Source organism: Monocercomonoides exilis (assembly GCF_001643675.1).
Source record: "Monocercomonoides exilis strain PA203 chromosome Unknown scaffold16-1735695, whole genome shotgun sequence".
Classification (NCBI taxonomy): domain Eukaryota; phylum Preaxostyla; order Oxymonadida; family Polymastigidae; genus Monocercomonoides; species Monocercomonoides exilis.
In genome coordinates, this window is record NW_027150561.1 from 767077 (window position 1) to 787607 (window position 20531).

The following is a 20531-nucleotide window of genomic DNA, read 5'->3' on the forward strand; positions in this document are numbered from 1 at the left end:
TTCAATCACCGAATGACGCTATGAAAAAAATAATGTTGTTGCATATTTTTACAAAAAAGAATCCTTTTTCAAAGAGTTAATTCAAACTTTTTAGATCAAAAAAATAAGAAAAGAAAAAACAAGTGCAAAAACATAAATCAATTATTCACAAAATAATACAATATCATTAACAATTGTAAAGAATGATAAATGGCCGAAGCATTCTGAAGTTGATTGGATAAAGGAAAACATTACATAAAACAATTCAAAACAAAAAATACTCTGGAAAAAAATGCAACGGTCATTCTTTATGCAATGCTGCTGAACCGGTCACGCAAAAAATACGAATAGCGCTCTCTATAAAATTTAATGTATTTTTAACTCCAAATACATGGAGTCACAAATTTTCGCCTTCTTTTTCCAAATCTTGCCATATTTTCTTCTTCTATTTTCCTCTATTCGGTTGTACTCAACATCTTCATAACAGTCATACAATCCTGCAGACAATAACTTTAGAACTACATATGGTGCAATAAACATAAAAGCTGCCAAAACAATATCAACAGGTATTAGTGCAACTGCAATTGATCTTATAATACCATCCATCCATAACGCACATAAAATTTGAACAATTTCAGCAGCCACGTTCAAGATACATATTGCTATTCCAAAGAACGTTACATCGAGTTCGCGTCCAATGTAGAAAGAGAAAAATGCTCCAACTGCAAAATACAAATAGTTTCCAATGGCTGCAACTGACCATGGAACGTTCCATCCAGCATCTTTCTTTAGGATGTTCATCACAAAGCCAACTAACTTTATAAAATTGCACAGATATGTTCCCACTCGCAATTTCATCTTACCATCTTCCATTTGTTTTCCATCGATAAAAATCTTGAGTGCACATGGCACTAATATGATAAAGAGAAATTCTGGAATTCCAGCAACGCAAAGCCATCGAACGCCAAGTCCATCTGCAAATACGGAAAAACATAAAACGCTCGAAGGAATCATCAAAACGGCTGCAATTTGAAGGAAAGTGAAATCAAAGATGTAAAACATCATCGGAAAATACAAAACAAATCCAAGAAAGAAAAATGCCCCTGCAGTTGTGAACAGATAAAAAAATCCGCTTGCACCCGATTGCGATTGATAATTATACCCAGCAATATGCAGCGTGACCAAGCCAAATATCATACATATTACTGAAGCAATACTAAACGGAATCAGAAGAACAACGCACATTACATAACTTTTATGAAAGCATTTATCATTGCAAAGGCATTCGAATACATCTAAATATATTGGCTCGCCTTTTGGCATTTTAAGTAAATTCTTTTTATATATCCTATTTTCCAAAAGCAATTTAATTAGATTTATTTTTCGAATAAACAACGAAATAACAAAGAGGTCATTTGAAAAGTTCAAAAGATAAAACGGCAAACTTATATGTTTCTTTATAACCTTTTGAAGAAAATCCATGGTCGGGCGCATTGTCCCAATCCTTTAAAAAATACTGAAGGTATATTAAATGAATTATTATAAATCAAACTATGATTGTTTCTTTGGAAAAATCGAGCTTCGAACATTTTTTACCTTTAAATATTATATTTTTTCCATAATTATCACCAACAATTTTTTCTGCTTCTGTTTTCCAAAGGGTGTCGATATTTGATAAACGATGAAATTGATGATTCACTTTTCTTAATGCTTTCAATGTTGGAAAATCGCAATTCTGTAATATCCTATTAGTCAAATGAAATGAAACAATTTCACATTAAGGAAGCATAAAATATTAAACATCAGCGTTATTTCATCTGGTAATTCTCCTATCAAAACATGCATTAATAAAATGAAATTCAAGCTCCATTTCAAAAAACAAACCAAAGTAATTCATTGTTCCAAAGATTCTAGTTAAAAAAACAGTAAGGATATTTGAAAATAGCTCAATTAATTAAAAGAATTTTTCTTTAGAAATTTTTTATCCCTTAATTTTTTAATTAATTCACTTTGAGAATTTTTGAGGATGTTTGTTTTGGAGATAATAGACCTATATTCGAATGTGTTTATCTTTTGCGAATTGTTTATTCTAATGTGAATGTTTTTTTCTTATCGCGGTTGACTCAATTTTTTTTGAAATATACTTTTCTTTTTTCTGCCGTTAAATGCATTTTTTATGATCAAAGTTTTGCTGATTACAATTTTTTATTTGAGAACTGATGATAACAAACAAGATTAAACTATAAAAAAAATGAAAAAGAAGGTTTGTTTGTTCAGTATTTTTATGTTTCTTTAAGTATTTTTTTGTTTCTGTACAGATATCGCATAAAATACCGGACATCGCACAAAATACCGGACAAGATTGATATCTCTATAACCACAAGAAGAAAAATTCTGTTAATTTTCCTCAAAATATATCTCATTGATTAAAACTCAGTTGATAAACGAGACTTTCAGGACAGCTTCGCTTGAGCTCAGAAAAAATTATTTTTGAAATCTCGGAGAAACTCAAAATACTATTTCTCCGAGATTTCAAAAATAAATTTTTCTGAGCTCAAGCGAAGCTGTCCTGAAAGTCTCGTTTATCAACTGAGTTTTAATCAATGAGATATATTTTGAGGAAAATTAACAGAATTTTTCTTCTTGTGGTTATAGAGATATCAATCTTGTCCGGTATTTTGTGCGATGTCCGGTATTTTATGCGATATCTGTATGTTTGATTCGATTCTTGAAACTTTTAAAAATTGTTCAAAAGCAAGGTGAGGATGGAATATTAATATATTTCATTTACATGAATCTAATCTATTTTTCGTTTTTTATTTTCCTCTCATATCAAATTTCACTAAATAACTTTTTTTGTCTTATTTTTTACATAATTTTGGAAATCCTTTTTATATTGTCAAACTTTTGTTAATTAGAGAAGTTTTTCATCTCAATCACACAAAACAGTAATATAAATTAAAAAAAGGATATTTGAAGAATTTTCGAAAAATCTTTTTTTATTTGTGAGTGATGTGCAAAACAAATAACATTCGACAATTACATAAACAATTATTGAATCAAAAACAATAAGAATAAAAAATTATAATAAAACTCTCTTATCATCATTATCTGCGATTCAAAAAATATCAAAATAATTTGCTTCTTTCTGATTTCTTTTTCAAATAGATGTTTTTTAAATTTTTAGATGAAGAAGTTTTGCTTCGAGTGGAAATTGAACCTGAAGAAGCTGTGAAATTCAAAGATGATTGTAAGTTACAATTTTGAGAAGGAAATGCACAAAAAGAAGATGGAAAAGTGAGATTTGAAGGAAAATACAAGTTTGGTTGAGGTAGAGAAGGCAGAAGCGAGACTATTGACGAAGATACAGATATAGAATGCAATTGTGTTGCTGTTAATTGAGTTGAAGAAGATTGTATCGAGGATGATTGAGATGAGCAAAATGTGATTGGAAAATCAGTTGATGATGAAACTCGATGATGACATGCAGATTTCCATTGGGAGGGAAGATGCCATAAAGATGTGTAGTCTATGGTTTCATGATCGTTGACTTCATTTTCGGATTTTCTTTGATCTTCATTTTCTTCTCCATTTCTTTCATCTCGTTCACAAACCTTTATCTTTTTTTTCTTTTCATGATCTTTTTCACGTGTTGTTGCACTTGAGTATGGGTCACAGCATTCCATTAAGACTTCTCGAATTAATTAATAATGGTATATTGTTGATGAAATTGTTGTTTTTTCAAAGTTTTAAACATCAATATGGGTCAAAAAATGAAAACAAGACTGAATCGTTATTAAAAAATACTGAAAAACATGAAGTTGTCGGTGATGATGAATTCAATCTATTTCTTTGTTTTTCCAAATCCTTCGAATTAACTTCTAATTTCACTTTGTGCTTTCTGACATTTTCAACTTGCAACTTAGCAAACATATATATATAAACAGTCTAAACCGGATATAATCACATCGGTTTTTGCACGACTTATTGTGACTATATCCGATTGTGATTATGTTCGATGATGCTTTACAGAGAAAAAAATAAAAATTGATAAATAAAACAATTTATTTTGTGTCGGTTTTTTTTTTAGGAAATTCTACACAAATACACTTTTTTCATTTGCTTGAACAATTTTGATCACAAATACACATTATTTTGACTTATTTGAGCACATTTTTGAAAAAACAAAAAATTGAGTTTTTTGATCAAAAAATCGATTTTTCATTGAAAAAAGCGCTCATAATAATATTAAATGTTATGAAATATATTTTGCCTTGTGATTATATGCCATGGAAAATGAATGAAAAAGAGGCTAATATGTCGGTGCATGGATAATTGTGACTATATACGAATGTGATTGTATTCGACGTGATTATATCCGGTTTTGACTGTATATATTATTGGCTTCAAAATCTGAAGATGCCAAAGGATTCTGTAAAATATGAAAATTTGTTAAACAAACAGTAACAATAAAAAAATCTCCAACAACTTCGATGCTTAATGACCAATGCTGTCGAAATACAGCAAAGACCGTCTTTAACCTTCCGAAAAAACGTTCAATGATCACCCTGTGCTTAGATAACTCAGGGGTACCACAAGGCTTCGTAATGTGTGCACCTAGCCATGTTTTTGCTCCAATGTGAGCTGAGTCTGCTAAGAGTTTTGCTTTTCCTAATTTATTCTCAAACGTTGGATAATGATGTTGAAAGACAATATAATCATGTGTGCTTCCAGGAAAAACATCGCTGACAGTGCTGGCAATTCCAAGTTTGGGATTGACTCCCACTTCCGCTTTAACACAATATGAATGGTGCTTTCCACTGAAAAACTTCATTCCGTCTTCAATTTTTCCACTTGGTCGGTTTATTGGTAGAATAGTACAATCGACAATTAATCCCACATCCTGAATTTCTCTCACACGATCATTTCTAAAAGTTAATAGCAAATCCAAAAGTGGTTGTTTCACCAAGTGGCAAATGTCATTCAATAAATGGATCACGGCAGAATGAGAATTGTAGTATGATTTTGTTATATGACTTTTCATTTTAGTCGATCCGAGATGAAGAAAATTCAATAAAATAAATAGTTGGTCTTCAAAATTGTTGATATATTTTTTTCTTCCTCGATGCGGAGTAATTTCTAGATCGAGAAGTTGAAGAAGAATATCAAATTCATTTTTAGAAAATCCAGTGAGACGAAAAAATCCATTCAAAGGATCCTTAATAAATTCTGTTGATATTTCAATCAATGATTTTTTCGCCGATGTGGAAACAGTTTCAACATGAGAAGGAACTGCAATTCTTTTTTCGACATTACAAAGAATGTTTTGCAATGTTGATTATTCCATGATAAAAAATATATCAAAAAGAATGAACTGATCAGTTCCATTAATTAAAATGAAAATTATGTGATTGAATACCAACATTTTCACAATTGTGAATGATTCAATCTTTTTCAAATTTTCGAGATTTTTTTGAATATTTATTTTTCGTTTTATATTTTATGCAAACTTTTTGGAAATGAGATGATAATTCAAAATTAGGTCAAATGAATATTTATTTATCAATAATAAAAGTTTAGCCTCTGCGACACAAAAAATTCTCTGTCAATTTGTTGGTATAGATGGAAGGCCTTTGTCGAGAAATAATTGGATATCCAATTTGCCAATTTTTTGATACGAAGTGGGTGATTATTTTTGAAATCATATTTTTTCATTCAAAAATTTCTGTGCAAAAATATTTCTAGAATATCAATAAAAAAAAGTGAAAAGTGAAAAGGCTTATTGAATGCATTTTAATCTTTGATTCTTAAAAAAACATTTGTTTTTAAAAACAATTATCAAACTTTTTCTCTTTTGAATAAAAAATTTCTAACAAAAAACAAACAATCTTTGAAAATCAACACCCCGAAAAAAGATATGATTTCAAAAATAATCACCCATATTGATAGTTTTTTTTGCGAAACGTGAACAAAAATGTATTTATTTCTTGAAAACAAAACAAAACTATAATATAAATAAATAAATAAATAAATAAATAAATAAATAAATAAATAAATAAATAAATAAATAAATAAATAAATAAATAAATAAATAAATAAATAAATAAATAAACTTGATAGAATTGTCTGTCGACTTGCCAAAAGGAACAAAAAATGAAGGTCTGTCACAGAGGCTTAAATAAAAGTTAGTCAAAGAAGGTTAGCGGGAACAAAACGCACTGTTGAAAAAAGTTTTCATTTTGAAATATTCTAAATAAAGTTTCAATAATACGTTATTATGAAACTATTTATATGGTGAATGAATAGATTAAAAAGTGTTTGAGAAAAAAAAACTGAAATTTTTGACATAGGTCTAAATTGAACCAGTTGCGAATTTCACTGTCTTTAATAAAATTTTACAATATTATTGATTGTTATAATTTATAATCTCTGTATTATCTCAAAAATTCAAAAAACAATAGTATAAAATTTTTAAATATTAAATTCAAAAATTTTGATCGATAACCCACAATAAATTATAAAATTTCGAAATTTGAATTAATAAAATAATTTGAAGACACTTTGATGAGCGTTGAAACCACAGATATTGAATTACCAACTTTCACAAAATTTTTAATCGATTCAGCGGGAAGTGATGAGAAAGCATTAGAGATATTTAAATCATTTGGGATTTTGAAAGATAAGGTTAGATGCAGAGTGTGCAAAAATGAAATGATTTTGAAACAATGGAGAAAAGTGAAAAAGAATTACTCCTATAGATGTATGAAATGCGGATTAGAAGAATATTGGACGAACGAAACAATTTTTTGTGGAAGAAAATTATCACCATTCACCATTATATGTTTGCTGTATCATTTTTGGAGCAAACACTCTCCTGATGAAACGGTTGAAGAAACAATGACATCAAAACAAACTGTCATATGTTTCATTGAACAAATGAGAAGAATATGTGCTTTTATTGAAATAAATAAAAAAGAAAAAATTGGAAATGAAAAAATAGTCGAAATGGATGAAACGCTTATTTCCAAAAGGAAAAATGGAAAAGGAAGAGTAAGAGAAGAGCAATGGATGTGGGGTGCGATAGAACGGAAAAATGAAACAAATGAAAGAAAAATGAAAACTGAATTTCTGCCAGACAGAACAGAAGAAACATTATTGAAATTTATAAAAAACGATATTGTGACATCAGCAACACTCTTCTCTGACATGTAGTTAGCCTACAACAATATTAAAAATGAAGGATATAAACTAGAAAGTGTCAATCACAAAGAAAATTTTGTAAAACCAGAAAACAAATCAGTTTACACTCAAACAATTGAATCCATGTGGTCGCACATTAAACAGTGGATTCCAAAAAGAAAAAGGTCATTAACGAAAAAAAAGGAATATATTTACGAATACATTTGCAGATTTAACAATGGAAAGAAACTGAAACAATTTTTACACGACGTTTCAAAAATCAGCGTTGAAGAATTAAAAGACTTCCTCATAACATTTGAAGACTGTGAAAAAGAAATAAATGAAACGTTAAAAAAAGAAAAACAAATAATGAACGAAATATACAAAAAGAAAAAAAGAAATGAACATGAATCAAAAGAAGAGTATGCATTCTTCAATGAAGATGATTTTGATGCGTTGCCAAAGAAAAAGAAAAGAAAAAGAACAAAAATTATACAGAAAAGAGATTAAACAACAAACATAAATGAAATAGAAAACGAAATATCAAACGAAGTTGTTGATAACGTTGAAGAAGACGGTGAAGAAGGTGGTGAAGAAGGTGGTGAAGAATGTGGTGTAGAAAATAGAGAAACAGACATTGACCAGAGAGATGAAAATGTATTATCAGACATATATGGTTTTTTTGAAGAAAGGAAAAAACGAAAGCGAAAAACAACAACATTCAAACAACAAATGGAAATTATGAGCAAAGGAAGTGAAACCCTTTATGAAAACACAGAATTTTACATCAATCAGAGAATGAAAACATTCAACAAAAAATGTGAAAGAAAACTGAAGAAACTGGAAGATCAGTTTCACACCAGGTTGCTTTGAAGCAAACTGAAAACAAAAACAGCTGGTTCTGTCACCAAACCAATCTTGTTGTGGCTTTCTATAACAGGTTCGTCCAGTTGATTTATTATGGTCATATTTATATTCATTTCCACATCAACGTATTCAATAAACATTTTTTACACCAAAAATAATTCAAAGTCGAAAAAGTTTCAAACGAAATCGAAACCTTGACAAAAAAATGAACGATTAATATAGAAAATTCAATTGAAGTGGATCTTTGTTCTTTTGTTTTTGTGAATATTATCAGCAATGTGTGTGTTGTTGATTTCTGCAAAATATGAGGATTTAGAATCAAAATAAACTCTTTTATAAACTCTAGACAAATTTTTTAACATTTGTTTTTTTCCATATAAAATGAATATTTTGATATGAAAAACTCGAAATATGAAATCCAATTTTGAGTTCATCATTCTTCATAAATTGAGAAAAAATATGAATAAAAATTTTTTTCCAATCTTTTGAAAAGCAATGCATTTCAATTGAAATATGATAAAATTATGTCATTATATCTCTCATATTTTAAAATTTTTGTAATTGGACAAAAGAATGCAAAGAAAAACATCGGAAAAAAGATGAAAAATCATTAAGACAACAAATATCATTGATATTTCAAAAATAAAAATGTTTTTTTGACTTTTATTGATTTTTGTCAACTCTTTGAAATTTTAAAAAATTTCGAACTTTCGACTTTGGTTGAAAGTTTTTCGATTTTGAATAATTTTTGGTGTATTTCATATCATTCAAATAAACTTATCAACATATTTCTATTGAGAAGGAATCAGTATTCTTTTATTTGGAGGAATTTGCATTCAACGTTAAGAATCTCTCATTAATAATGAAAACCCATTTTACGATACAATTCATTAATTCGAACAATGCTCTTCTCAACATTAGGCAATAACCAATTCCATTTGTACAATCCTTTTTTCTTTCAACTTTTTCATTGACTGTTTCTGCTTCTTTTTCTCCATCCTTTGCACAATTCCAAATCCCCCCATCATTGGATCTTCTAATCTGCATCATGCTTCCATTATCAACAGAATTCACACATTTTCCAAATGAGCAGTTCAGCACACTCACCTCTTGTTCAGCATCTTCCATCCCAATCACACACCCATTCAACAACAGAGTCACATTCTCTACTCCAATCTCTTTCATCTCCACTTTCGCTTTCCCTCCAATGCTCACAACATCTCCCTCACATTCAATGTTCGACATTCTTGCTTCATCATTTGTCACATCTGATGCTTCACGAAAGGAAAGCACCGATCTTGTTGAATGAAAATCTTTAAATGCTAAATCAAATATCTTCAGCTCTCCGCTTTCCACACCAACAACCGAACTGTTCAGCTTCATATCAACCGTTGTTGCTGATGAGTAGAACTCGCATTTTTGAATCTCCATTGACCCGTTCTTCACTTTCATGATGAAACTGTGAGAAGCCTCAAACGTATCTTCAAACTCGAATGAGTACCTCTCCACAGCGCTTTCGTTTGTAAACTCCATGATGCAATCCTTCTCTGCCGATTTCTCAATCTTAGATTTCAGCTTCACGATCGCCTGTGTCTTTTTGAATGAGTTCTCATTCAGATCTCCAATCACACATTCGCCCGAAACCACTCCTTCTCCGTCAATCAGAATCGCATTCATCACTCCTTGCTCAATGTGGTCAATGGCACCATTGATGCTGAGGCATAAATAGCTCTGTACCACTCATCGTCTTCCATCCTCCCCTTCTGCATTCTCAAATACTTGAAGACCCTTAAAGAATGAAATCCGTGGAATAACATCAATGTCAGTATTTCCTTCCGAATCACTCCCACAGATGGAGTTGTTTGTCTGTAATAATTCCTGATTATAGTTCAAAGCAAACAGTGTTTCGTTGACCTGGCGTTCAATCGAGTGGCATTTGATGAATATGTCATTCCCCACAAATGCCTCATTCATTTAGAATAGGATGTTCATAATCTTTAAATTAAGAGGCAGAAAGTAATATTCATCAGCATAATTGATATTCGAGTCTGCTCCATCGATTAACAGTCCTCCTCCTCGCCCTGTCTCAGTCGAGCATCTGCATGTCGAAAATGAGCTCCCATTCACCTTCAAAACCGATTCTCCACTCTTCAGCCCCAGTTTCATTCCTTCTCCTTCTGTGTTCAAATCGCTCCTGCACGTGGACATTGTGCAGTCTTCGATCGTGCATTCCACTCCATCTTCAAATGATCCAACATCAACAACACTCGCTCCAATCCCTTCATTCGTGATGTTCGCAAATGAACACCCAATAACTCTCAGAACTGGTCTATTCCCATTTGAAAATACCTTCTTTTCTCCATTCATCTGGTTTTCCTCTTCCATCATCGAAATCACACTTCTTTCTGTCACATCTGCAAATGAGATGTTCACATTCTGAAGTGTCACCTGGCTCACACTTGGCCTGAACGCAATCAACCCTTTCAACTCTGATATCAAACTCAACGAACTCCTCTCAATCACAACACTCCCCCCATTCACTCTCATCACACAATATCCAAAACTTTCTTCCACCCCTCTCCCTGGGTTAAATGAACAATCAGAGACAGACAATAATGTGTTTGTTCCGGAGGATTCAATCAACACTTCATGATGGGTTGTGATGGTTGGTTTGGTGAATGACACATCGAAAAATGACAGGTCCACATTCGATGATATTATTGAATCATTCAGATCATTCTCGTCTTCATCACTTATGATCAAAGCTGTTCCTTTCTTTGTCTCTTCAAACATCACTTGTGGCTTCTCTGAATCTGATAAAGCTTGCAATGAAGAAGAAGCGAATGAAATGGAATGGTTCAACGGCCCTGATCCCACAATGTTGATGTGCGATTCCCCTTTTCCAAGCGTTGGATATCGAAGTGATATCACGTGCTCAATCGATGAGCATGGTGCTTCAGAATACCCACACCCGCTGAAGTCTCCTCCTTCTTTTCCCGAACCAAATCCATCCTTGCTCCAATTATCCCACAAATACACAACCAATTGAATCACATATCCATTTTCTCCTGTGCTAGTTCTCTTCCATCCACACAGCTCATCCAATGACTTCTCATCACTTGCACTCAATCCCCATTTCAGTTGTTTGTTTGACATAACCTCACTCAGGTTATTTCCAGATATAACCACTTTCTTTCCTTTCCATGCATTGCAACTTTCAAATGATATTCCCCCCAACACAAATTTTGAAATTGGATCTGGAAGCTTTATAAACGCTCATCCTCCCATTGCTCTCCCTCCTTCCTCTCTATCCTCCGTTGGCACTTCACATCCCGAAAATTTCACACTCGTCATATTCAAGCTCCCACTTTTCCCTGCTGATAATATCGTTACTCCTCCTTTCATCTTTCCTGCACCTGTGCATGTTGATAAAAAATTGAAATATTCAACAACAATAACAGTTGCACTCCCTTCGTTGCTCATCACCACATTCATGCTTCATCCACTTCCCACACTTCCTCCACTTCACATACTTCCTCCTCTCCCTCCGCTCAAACCCGACACATCCACTCCTTTTATTCTGCTGTTCGTCATCTCCAATCTCACTCTGTTTGTTATCGTTATTGGCTACTTCCCATTCGTCGTCAGTGTTGTTGCAATTTCCATCATCAATCCATCCACAATCAGTTCTCCTCCATCAATGTTCAGGATGTTGTATCCAATCTTTTCATTAGCTTATTCATCGCTTGTAAACGATACAGAACAGCTTGTTATCGTGATTGTTGATGTCGAAGAATGGACAAATGCAGTCATCCTTCCATTGATAACTTTGTTCATTACAAATTCCAAATTAGTCATTTCAAATGATTTTGTGCACTCAATAATACCATTTTGATTTATTTCCCCTCCATCCTTCACATCAACCTTCATCTTCTTTCCCGCTGTTACTGCTTTTCCTATCAAGCTCACATCATAAGAAAGCACTTTCATTTCACTTTGTATTGATGATTCAGTAGAAACCTCAACTGCCTGCATGTTTTCCTCAACTCGACTGGTCACACAATAATCAATGGATTGACACCCAAACTTCTCAAATCCATAGTAAGTGTGATCCAATGCCATATCTCCTTTCCCATCAACTGTTAACTTTAATGCGATTGATCGTAAGAACACAAACAGCGGAATCACTTCATCTTCATTCCCATCCTCGCTCCCACACAACTTTGTAACATCTGAAGGAATCACACTTGAATCAAAAAATTTGAAGGAGTAAGCATTCACTTTTGTTCCAAGCAATATCGTTGAATCGCAACAAACTAACATATCCTTCCCATATTGTGCATCATTCAGCGATGAAGATGTCGATGAAAACTTAACATTTTCCGCAATTTCCATCTTGCAGTTCGGACTCGCCATTGTCAGCATCATTCCTCCGCCTCTTCCTTTGGTTCCTCCTCCGTTGTTCTTCGCCTCGCATGAATCGATTGTGCTAGTCCCATTCGCAACAACACTTCCATCTCCATCCAAGCTCACGCATATCCCTCCTCCTTTTCCAATCTCTTGTGATGTCCCTTGGCAGTTGCAGTTTATCACAGTGCACGTTTCAATCACAACAATCCCAACCTTTCGCTCTCCTCCCCCAAACTGTGTTCCAACTGCTCCTTTTATTAGCCCCCCGTCTCCATTAATCTTTCTAACGTTTGCTACGTTGCATCCTTTGAAATACACAACACTCACACCCGCCACAAACTCAACAAATGAATGCCCATCAAATGTCAAACCTTCTCTGATTTCAAATTGCTCCATTCTCGGTTTTCCTGACAACGCATTTACAAAGCTGTGTCCAATAGATTGGCCAACAATATTGTCTGGTGAATTTACTAACGAGTTGTCTGTGATATTGAACGATAAGGAATGTACCGAAATCATCGTCGATGCACTGGATAGAGCAAATGGAATGCTAAATTTGATATTTTTAATATAACATCTGCTTTGCACATCGATCAAGAATTCTGCAGATTCAAAATTTTCTGGTGCTTTCACCCCAACTTCCATCCCTTTTGTCTCACATGAAATCTCCCATTCATGTCCATCTGTCATTCCAACCTCTTCAGCAAGCTCATATCCTGAATCCAATTCGATCTTCTTGTTTGTGTCTGCATATCTCACCTGCGCTGCATGAGTGATGGTGGCACACGGATAATAGTCAAATCCACAAAACCAAGAGTCGTATCCACCCAGCCCATCCTTCCCTTTCCCCACATGTGCTGCATCTGGATATGAATCCAAATACGCATTCAGTGGGAACAGCCCCATTGTCGTGTCACTCCGGTCATATCCCACCAGCTCATTGTATTTTTAATTGTCATGCTGGACATTCAGCGTTGAGGTTGTTATACCCCAGTTCTCAGAATCACCCCCATTCACAAACACATTATTTCCCCCAGATTTCGCGGTGCAGCCTGTAAAGTCCACAGATACGATCAAGGAGTTAATCGAGTTATCAGCCAGATCTGGCATTATCCCGCCACCATATCCGCTGCACTTGCATCTGTTGAATTTTGTTGCTTCGTTTGCTGGAGCTGATGAAGTCCCCACCCGCAACTTGCTTGATGATTCCAACTCGACCTTGATCCCACCACCACTTCCAGCCTTGCACTTGCAATCTTAGATTGTTTCATTCTTGACCACAAACGTCTCTCCTGCCTTCACACTTTAGTGCCATAACCACCCCATCTCCTTTTGTCAACTTCACATTCATCACCTTCAAGTTCGCAATCATGCTCTCTCCAGATGCTGTGGCTGTCAGATACAATGCAGATGAAAACAATGACAGCGATGATGAAGAAGAAGGAGAAGATCGATTCAGCTCAGAGAACAATGATTTTGAAACATTCATATTTATGATCTTGACATCAACCATCGACAACAGTGACAGCTGCACCACAAACATTGAAGACGATATCTCATTTTCTGAAGAAACTCTCTTAGTTTTTTCAATAAGCTTTTGTTAAAAAGAGATCCACTCCAATCAAAAACTTCCTGTCAATTTATTCTTTGTTCAAGAATTCACAATGAGACGATTCTAAAATCTGTTGTTTATCTTTTTATCATTCCAGTCTCCTGTTCTGATGATTAAGGTTGTAATATGTGCATAATTCTTAGAACATCAATATTCGCGTAGAAGTTATAAATCGAATTAAGTTGCATTCCAATAATTCATGATTATATGTGAAACATGCTGATGGCTAAATAACTCATAATTTCATAAATCGATAAAAATGAAGCTCTCCATTTTTCCAGCTATTTTGTGTGTGAGTGTGGCAAAAGGTTACTCTTTTTTTTGTATTGATTTAACTTCAAAATTTTCGTCTGTCATTATTGCTGGATATTAATTTTGATATATTCTAAACTTCAATTCCATAAAAAGAAAAGGAAAAAAAGAACAATACACACGGTAGAACATATGCAAAACACATTCTCAGAAGGTTTGATCAGTAAAAACGATCGCGTCAATGAAAAAATTTGAAATTTGAAAAATTCGTCTTCTTTAAAATGGGTATGGTCATAATAATTTTTTATTTATGTGTTATCGATCAAAATTTTTGAATTTAATATTTAAAAGTTTTATACTATTGTTTTTTGAATTTTTGAGATTATACAGAGATAATAAATTATAACAATCAATAATATTGTAAAATTTTATTAAAGACAGTGAAATTCGCAACTGGTTCAATTTAGACCTATGCCCATTTTTTTTAACAACATGCTAACATTAAACTGATTGTTTCTTTGTAAATATAATGAAATGAAAAAAATAAAAATGTGATATGAAAAACATATACATTAATAATGAAATGTTGAAAAAAAAATAACACATTTATTTTCCACATTTGCCAAGAACTTAACAATGTCACAAATGTTTGATCGAAGATCTAATATTGTTGGGACCATTTGGCTGTTCTAGACATATCGAAAATAAATGTAAGTCTTTGCGACAATTATATTTTTTGTGTTTTGTGTCGGTCGAAATATCAACTTTTGTCGAGAATTTTTTTTTTTTTTTTTTTTTTTTTTTTTTTTTTTTTTCGCAAATGAACAAAGAGTAAAATAACAGTGAATTAAATTTATCTATTTTTGGTTTTATTGTTTCTATAAAAACTTTTCGAAAATTTTCATAACAATATTATTATTAATAAATTGATCATGTTGATATGGGATTGATCAATGTTGTTTTTTATTTCAACTATGACCTATCAATTAACAGATGTTGTTAACCGCAGTTCTCACTTATATTTGAAAGAAGTTTCAGCCATCATAGTTTGTTTTTTGTTAAATGGAGAAGTTATTTTTTAACAAATCCTTGTTTATTATTGTATCTATTTTTTGTATCATTTTGGTTTTGTCATTATTAATGTTGTTTTCAACTTTCATTATTTCTATTGATTTCAAACTATAAAAGGTGAAATTTCTGATTTGATTTACACTTGTCAACAATGAGAAAAAAATTGAAGAATCAAAGTTGATTGATTTATTTCGCAAGCTCAACTTTCCTCACGTTCTTATGATGTTATATTGAAGGAAAAAATACAGAAAAGAGCGATTGAAGAAATTTAATGGATAAATGGGTAATTATTTTTGAAAAGTCGCAAATGTTTAATTTTCATAAAAATCAAAAATTTCATATCTTGATCAAATTTCGGTTCCCGCTCATGTTACTTCACAGGAATGTGTTAAATATTATTGTCAAATTATATCCTCCGCTTTGGTAAAGTTACATGAGCGGGAACCGAAATTTGATCAAGATATGAAATTTTTGATTTTTATGAAAATTAAACATTTGCGACTTTTCAAAAATTATTACCCAAATAATCATTTCATGAATTTAATAATAGAAATTGTTTGTGTTATTGTTCATTATCATATTTTTGTCATAATGAAATCGATTCATCTTTAAGATTTTAAAAGAGAAATGGAAAAAAGAAGAGCGTCGAAGGAAATTGAAAAGCATTTGTTTTTTAAAATGAATAATTTTTGGATTAAATGAAAGTTATTTCCGATTTTTCTGATAGCTTGTTGGCAAAGAGCAGAAATTCAGAAGTCAAAATTTTCACGATTTAGATAATATTTCAAGCTGGTTGCATGAAAAAGCAGAAGAAAAATGAAATAATGAAATGGTGTGACTTGATTATTTTTCTCCAAGTGTCTTCTTCATTTTTCTTAATTCAAAACAAATTTTAATTTCTATCAAGAATAAATATTATCAATTGTTTCATTAAAAAGCCTAGTCAATGTTGTGCCTTTTTTAATTGAACAAGCTGGTTGTTCATTCGAGTTATTTGCAACATTCTCTTCCGGATTTAGAACATTTCAAAAGATATGGAAATGAGGTCACACAAAAAGCAAAAAGTTACAGATGAACAGATCATGATCTGAATGATTTTAAGAACGCTTCACTCGTTTGATCAGAAAATGGAATGGCCAAAGCTCAACAATTTGGATTTTCGCACAATTTTCTTTTCAGAAAATGGTTATACGCATTTTCAAGCATTCTTGTTGTTCTTTGGACTGGGATTTATCATCGATCTCTTCATTGACAATTGTTTTTTTTTCCTCCGATATCTTACTGATGAGCGAGAGATTCACAGATTCGCCAACTCCTTATATCAGCGTTTGAGGAGGATGATGATTTCAAAAAGGAGTGTTTGATGTGGAAGGCACACGAGCTGCTGATCAACAAGAAGATGTGTGCAAAGAAGGAGTCAGTTGTGTTCCTGATTGGGATGATGCTGTGGGAGGGCCTGACTCTTTAAGCACCGTTTGGGGAGCATGAGGTGAACCTGATGGAGATAAAGATTACTACAAGAAAAAGGCAGAAAATATCAGAAACTTGTCTGAAGCTTTTTTAGGTCGTTTGCAGATTTGAGATGGTGTGGTTATTTTAAAATAATGCAAAATGTTAAATGAGTTTTGTCATTTTTTAACTGCAATTAAGATAATATTTCAACATTATCTTGCTTTCTTATTTATTTGATAATTAATTAATTAATTAATATAAAAAACAATACTCACTTCACATAAACATAATATATCTTGTGAATTATCTTTTTAAGTGAGAGTTATCGAATAATAGAGATAAATTTCATTATTTCTTTTGAACTTATCTATATTCAATATTTTTTATTTGTTATTTCCAATAAAAATCTTTATTTAATTGCATTCACATATAAAAACAATTATTTCACAAATGTTGATTCTATAATAAACCATTGAAGCATTATTTCAAAGTTGAATCCACTTGAACTATTAAACTGGATGAACAAAAGGGTCTTTTGTTGCAAACAAACTATCTTTTGATTGGCGATATGAAAAAATACAATTACTCAGAAAATATTAGATGAATTGTAATTAAAATCAGTTATGAAAATCGCTTTTCATTCTGAAGAATGAAAAACGTCCGAACACAATATAAAAGTTCAACAAACGTTGTTTAATGGATTTCAGTGTATAACAAGCATCTGAAAACGGAGTTGATAAATAAATTAATGAGAGCAAACATATTTACACACTGAAATAAAGTTTTTGATTGGAAGTTTGAAAGAATATTTAACATTCCTCGTATTTGTAACTCACAATTCCACTTATTCACAATAAGATTCTTCTTTAAATGACAAATATCGAAAGTTTGTGTCAAAAACAGTTCAGAAAAATAATAATTGCAAACTTTGTTAAACAAACCTCATTGTTTGGCAAGAAATTTCATATGAATTCAAATATATTCAAAATTCTTCACTGAAATGAAAAAAGATAGCTATAGCAGTCGAATGTTTTATTTTCAAAAATATAGACATCTACAATAAAAGCAATGCGTTGAGCGTTTCTGGTGCAAGCGAGTACCTTCTATCTCCAACAATTCGTCTCAGGCCAGAGAAAATTCTTTCACAAGATGCTTCGCTGCACGGAAACATCGTCAACGAATAACAAATGTTTGCAAAAATTGTGGATATTGTTCCTTGCTTTGAAATTTCAGAATAGAAAATTTGAGTATTAGTATGTTCCACGTTTTGAGTATAATCCAGTAACATTGATGAAAATAAAGCTCTAATGCTCTCAATTTGACTAGAATCTTTCAAACAAGAAATTTTGGATAAATAATCATTGAATGCTGACTTCAATCGAAGAAACCAGTCCATGCAAATAGATTGTTGGATTTTTGAAAGTGCTTTCTTTATGTGTTCTGTTGTCTTCGTGCAGTCTGTAATAATAAATTCATTCACACCGAGTTCTTCAACATCATTATCATCTTTTGAAATGCTTTTTTCATTTTCTGAACATTCATCTTCTTTTTTTTGTTTGAATTTAATTGTGAATCACTTTCTTCGATATGTGAGTGTTTATTTCTTGTTTCATAAATTGATAATTCATGTTTGCTTCGTTCACAAATGTTTGATCCTTCCTCATATTCATCATCCGCCGAATCGTTTTCTGCTTGAATAATGCCTGTTTCATCAAAATCAATTTCATCAAAAATATTATCTTCATTAGTAATAACTTCTTTTTCGATAAGTGTGTTTTCTTTCAAAAGAGCTAATAAATGGAGCAAACTGTTATTTGGTGAGTTGGTTGGTGAAGTTGATGATATAGAGTGCAAATCTTTTGGAGGCGGCTGAAGTTGAACTTGCGTTTCGGTAATTGCTTCTGCTATTCTGTCTTTTTCTGGGCATATATACTGTAGAGCAGAATAAAAAGTCTCAACTGATAATGGAGAAGAGAATATTGTGTGAGGAAAATTTGTTGGAAAATTAATTCTTTCATTCTTCGAAAAAAATGAAAGCGCATATTGTTTGTCTGTAAAAAATACATTTTCGCTGGTTTTATCTTCCATTACATGAGAAAGTGTTCGTAACTTTTTCTGTTGACTCTTTGAAGATGCAGTATTTGGAACTTTAGAAGGACAAAGAAAGACCGAGTCACTTGGAATTATATCTTTTGTGGATTGAATAGATGAATCGCAACGCATCCTTTGAATTTAAGTTTGATCCAAATCCTTTGAAAACACTGATGAACATTTTATTAACATGCATTTTTCTTTCTATATCACAAACTCTGTTGAATAAGACTTTGAAAACAAACCGTTTCTATAGTCAAGAATACCAAGTGGAGTTAAGGAATGAGCCAAAGAAATTTGATCTCCTCGTTCTTTCCCTAAAAATGAATTGAACAGTTGGATTGCAATAAAGCAAACTCCATATTGCCAATCGGGGGAAGAATATTCCTCAAGATCTTGTAACCACATGTATTGCGCAATTGATTTAAGGATAATTGGAAACACATCTCCAAGCTTTGTGTCGTCTTTTTCAAAGAACAATTGCAGTTGTTTCAGAGGTATTAGTAATAATTCACATCGGATCACGTCATCTATTTTGACTTTGCAGAAATAGTCTGTAAATGAGATATTGTGTATATTTTTTGTAATAAAAAAACAGATTTCAAAAAGACATATCCATCTTGTTTCAATGAATGAAGGGCATTTCGGAAAAAATGGATTTTTTGTGGACTCGTTTCTGGAAATTTTAGAAAATGACGTTATTTCTTCCTTTAATTGAACGAAAAATGAATTATCCTTAAATAGGCGTGCGACAATTAAATTAATCAAATGGTTGCAGCAGTAAACAAATAGAGGAGAAATTTTTTTCCGTGTTTCTATGATTGAGGTCGACTTTGTTTGATCTGTAAAGCTTTGAATTGCAAGTTTTTGTGGCAGCAAGCCATCCGCGCAAAAGCAGCAAACCTCTCCTTTCAAATCGGCTATTTCTGAAATAATTTCATTTGCAATATGAAAATAATCGGAAGTTGGAAAGCAAGCCTTTTCAATTTTCCAGAAAATTGGAGATGCCTTTGTCTGCAACGGAACAATAGTGATGACAGTGTATTTTTTTCCTGCTACAACACCTCCATCCACAATGACGCCAACCATTGAATTATAAATCTTTGTATTTCAATTGGCAATTCATTTCTCACCTTCTTCATAAATAAGTGCTGTTAGCTTACGATATGTGAGAGTAGGAAATATGGTTGTCGGTGAAAGAGTTGGATTTTGTTGGGAAGTGATAATTAAAGAAGAAATAAATTTGTTGAATTCATTGGAGAAAGCAGAAAGAAACGCAATATTGCAATGACCAATTAAATGCAAAAAATGTTCAATTAATGAATCAAATTGAAAATGAGTTGGAACTATTTTCTTTGAAGGAACTTCAGAAAATCTTGTTGAAGATGGATGAAACTTGAAATATGGCAAAATCGAAGATGTAGTCGTCAATGCGCATCGATGATTCACAACTTTATCGCATCCTTTTCGTCCGGAAATGGCACAATTTATACCGTGTTTACTGTTTGGACACAAGAAATAAATGTGTCCATCTTTTTTTAATGATCCATCCATCTTGACAGGAGTATATGCCAACCAAAGCTTTCCATCGAAAGTTTCAAAGTGAATTTTACCAATT

The 20531-nt window shown here is 32.3% G+C and overlaps 5 protein-coding genes across 5 annotated transcripts; all 5 read right to left on the bottom strand.

Annotated features, from left to right (window-relative positions):
• Positions 1-345: 345 nt before the first annotated feature.
• Positions 346-1876, bottom strand: MONOS_17424 (uncharacterized protein; the record flags this gene model as incomplete). Its single annotated transcript, XM_067870343.1, has 5 exons — positions 346-953; positions 1179-1327; positions 1425-1483; positions 1532-1575; positions 1864-1876. The coding sequence occupies 5 exons, from the start codon at positions 1874-1876 to the stop codon at positions 346-348; spliced, it is 873 nt and encodes a 290-aa protein (XP_067729589.1).
• Positions 1877-8841: 6965 nt separating this feature from the next.
• On the bottom strand, positions 8842-9702 carry MONOS_13061 (uncharacterized protein; the record flags this gene model as incomplete). Its single annotated transcript, XM_067865740.1, has 1 exon — positions 8842-9702. One exon carries the CDS (start codon positions 9700-9702, stop codon positions 8842-8844), a length of 861 nt encoding a protein of 286 aa, XP_067729590.1.
• A 297-nt stretch (positions 9703-9999) lies between these two features.
• Positions 10000-11181, bottom strand: MONOS_13062 (uncharacterized protein; the record flags this gene model as incomplete). The annotated part of the gene is made up of 1 exon (XM_067865741.1): positions 10000-11181. One exon carries the CDS (start codon positions 11179-11181, stop codon positions 10000-10002), a length of 1182 nt encoding a protein of 393 aa, XP_067729591.1.
• A 579-nt stretch (positions 11182-11760) lies between these two features.
• MONOS_13063 (uncharacterized protein) lies at positions 11761-13341 on the bottom strand (the record flags this gene model as incomplete). Its single annotated transcript, XM_067865742.1, has 1 exon — positions 11761-13341. The coding sequence occupies one exon, from the start codon at positions 13339-13341 to the stop codon at positions 11761-11763; it is 1581 nt and encodes a 526-aa protein (XP_067729592.1).
• Positions 13342-13383: 42 nt separating this feature from the next.
• On the bottom strand, positions 13384-13978 carry MONOS_13064 (uncharacterized protein; the record flags this gene model as incomplete). The annotated part of the gene is made up of 2 exons (XM_067865743.1): positions 13384-13683; positions 13754-13978. 2 exons carry the CDS (start codon positions 13976-13978, stop codon positions 13384-13386), a joined length of 525 nt encoding a protein of 174 aa, XP_067729593.1.
• Positions 13979-20531: the final 6553 nt, after the last annotated feature.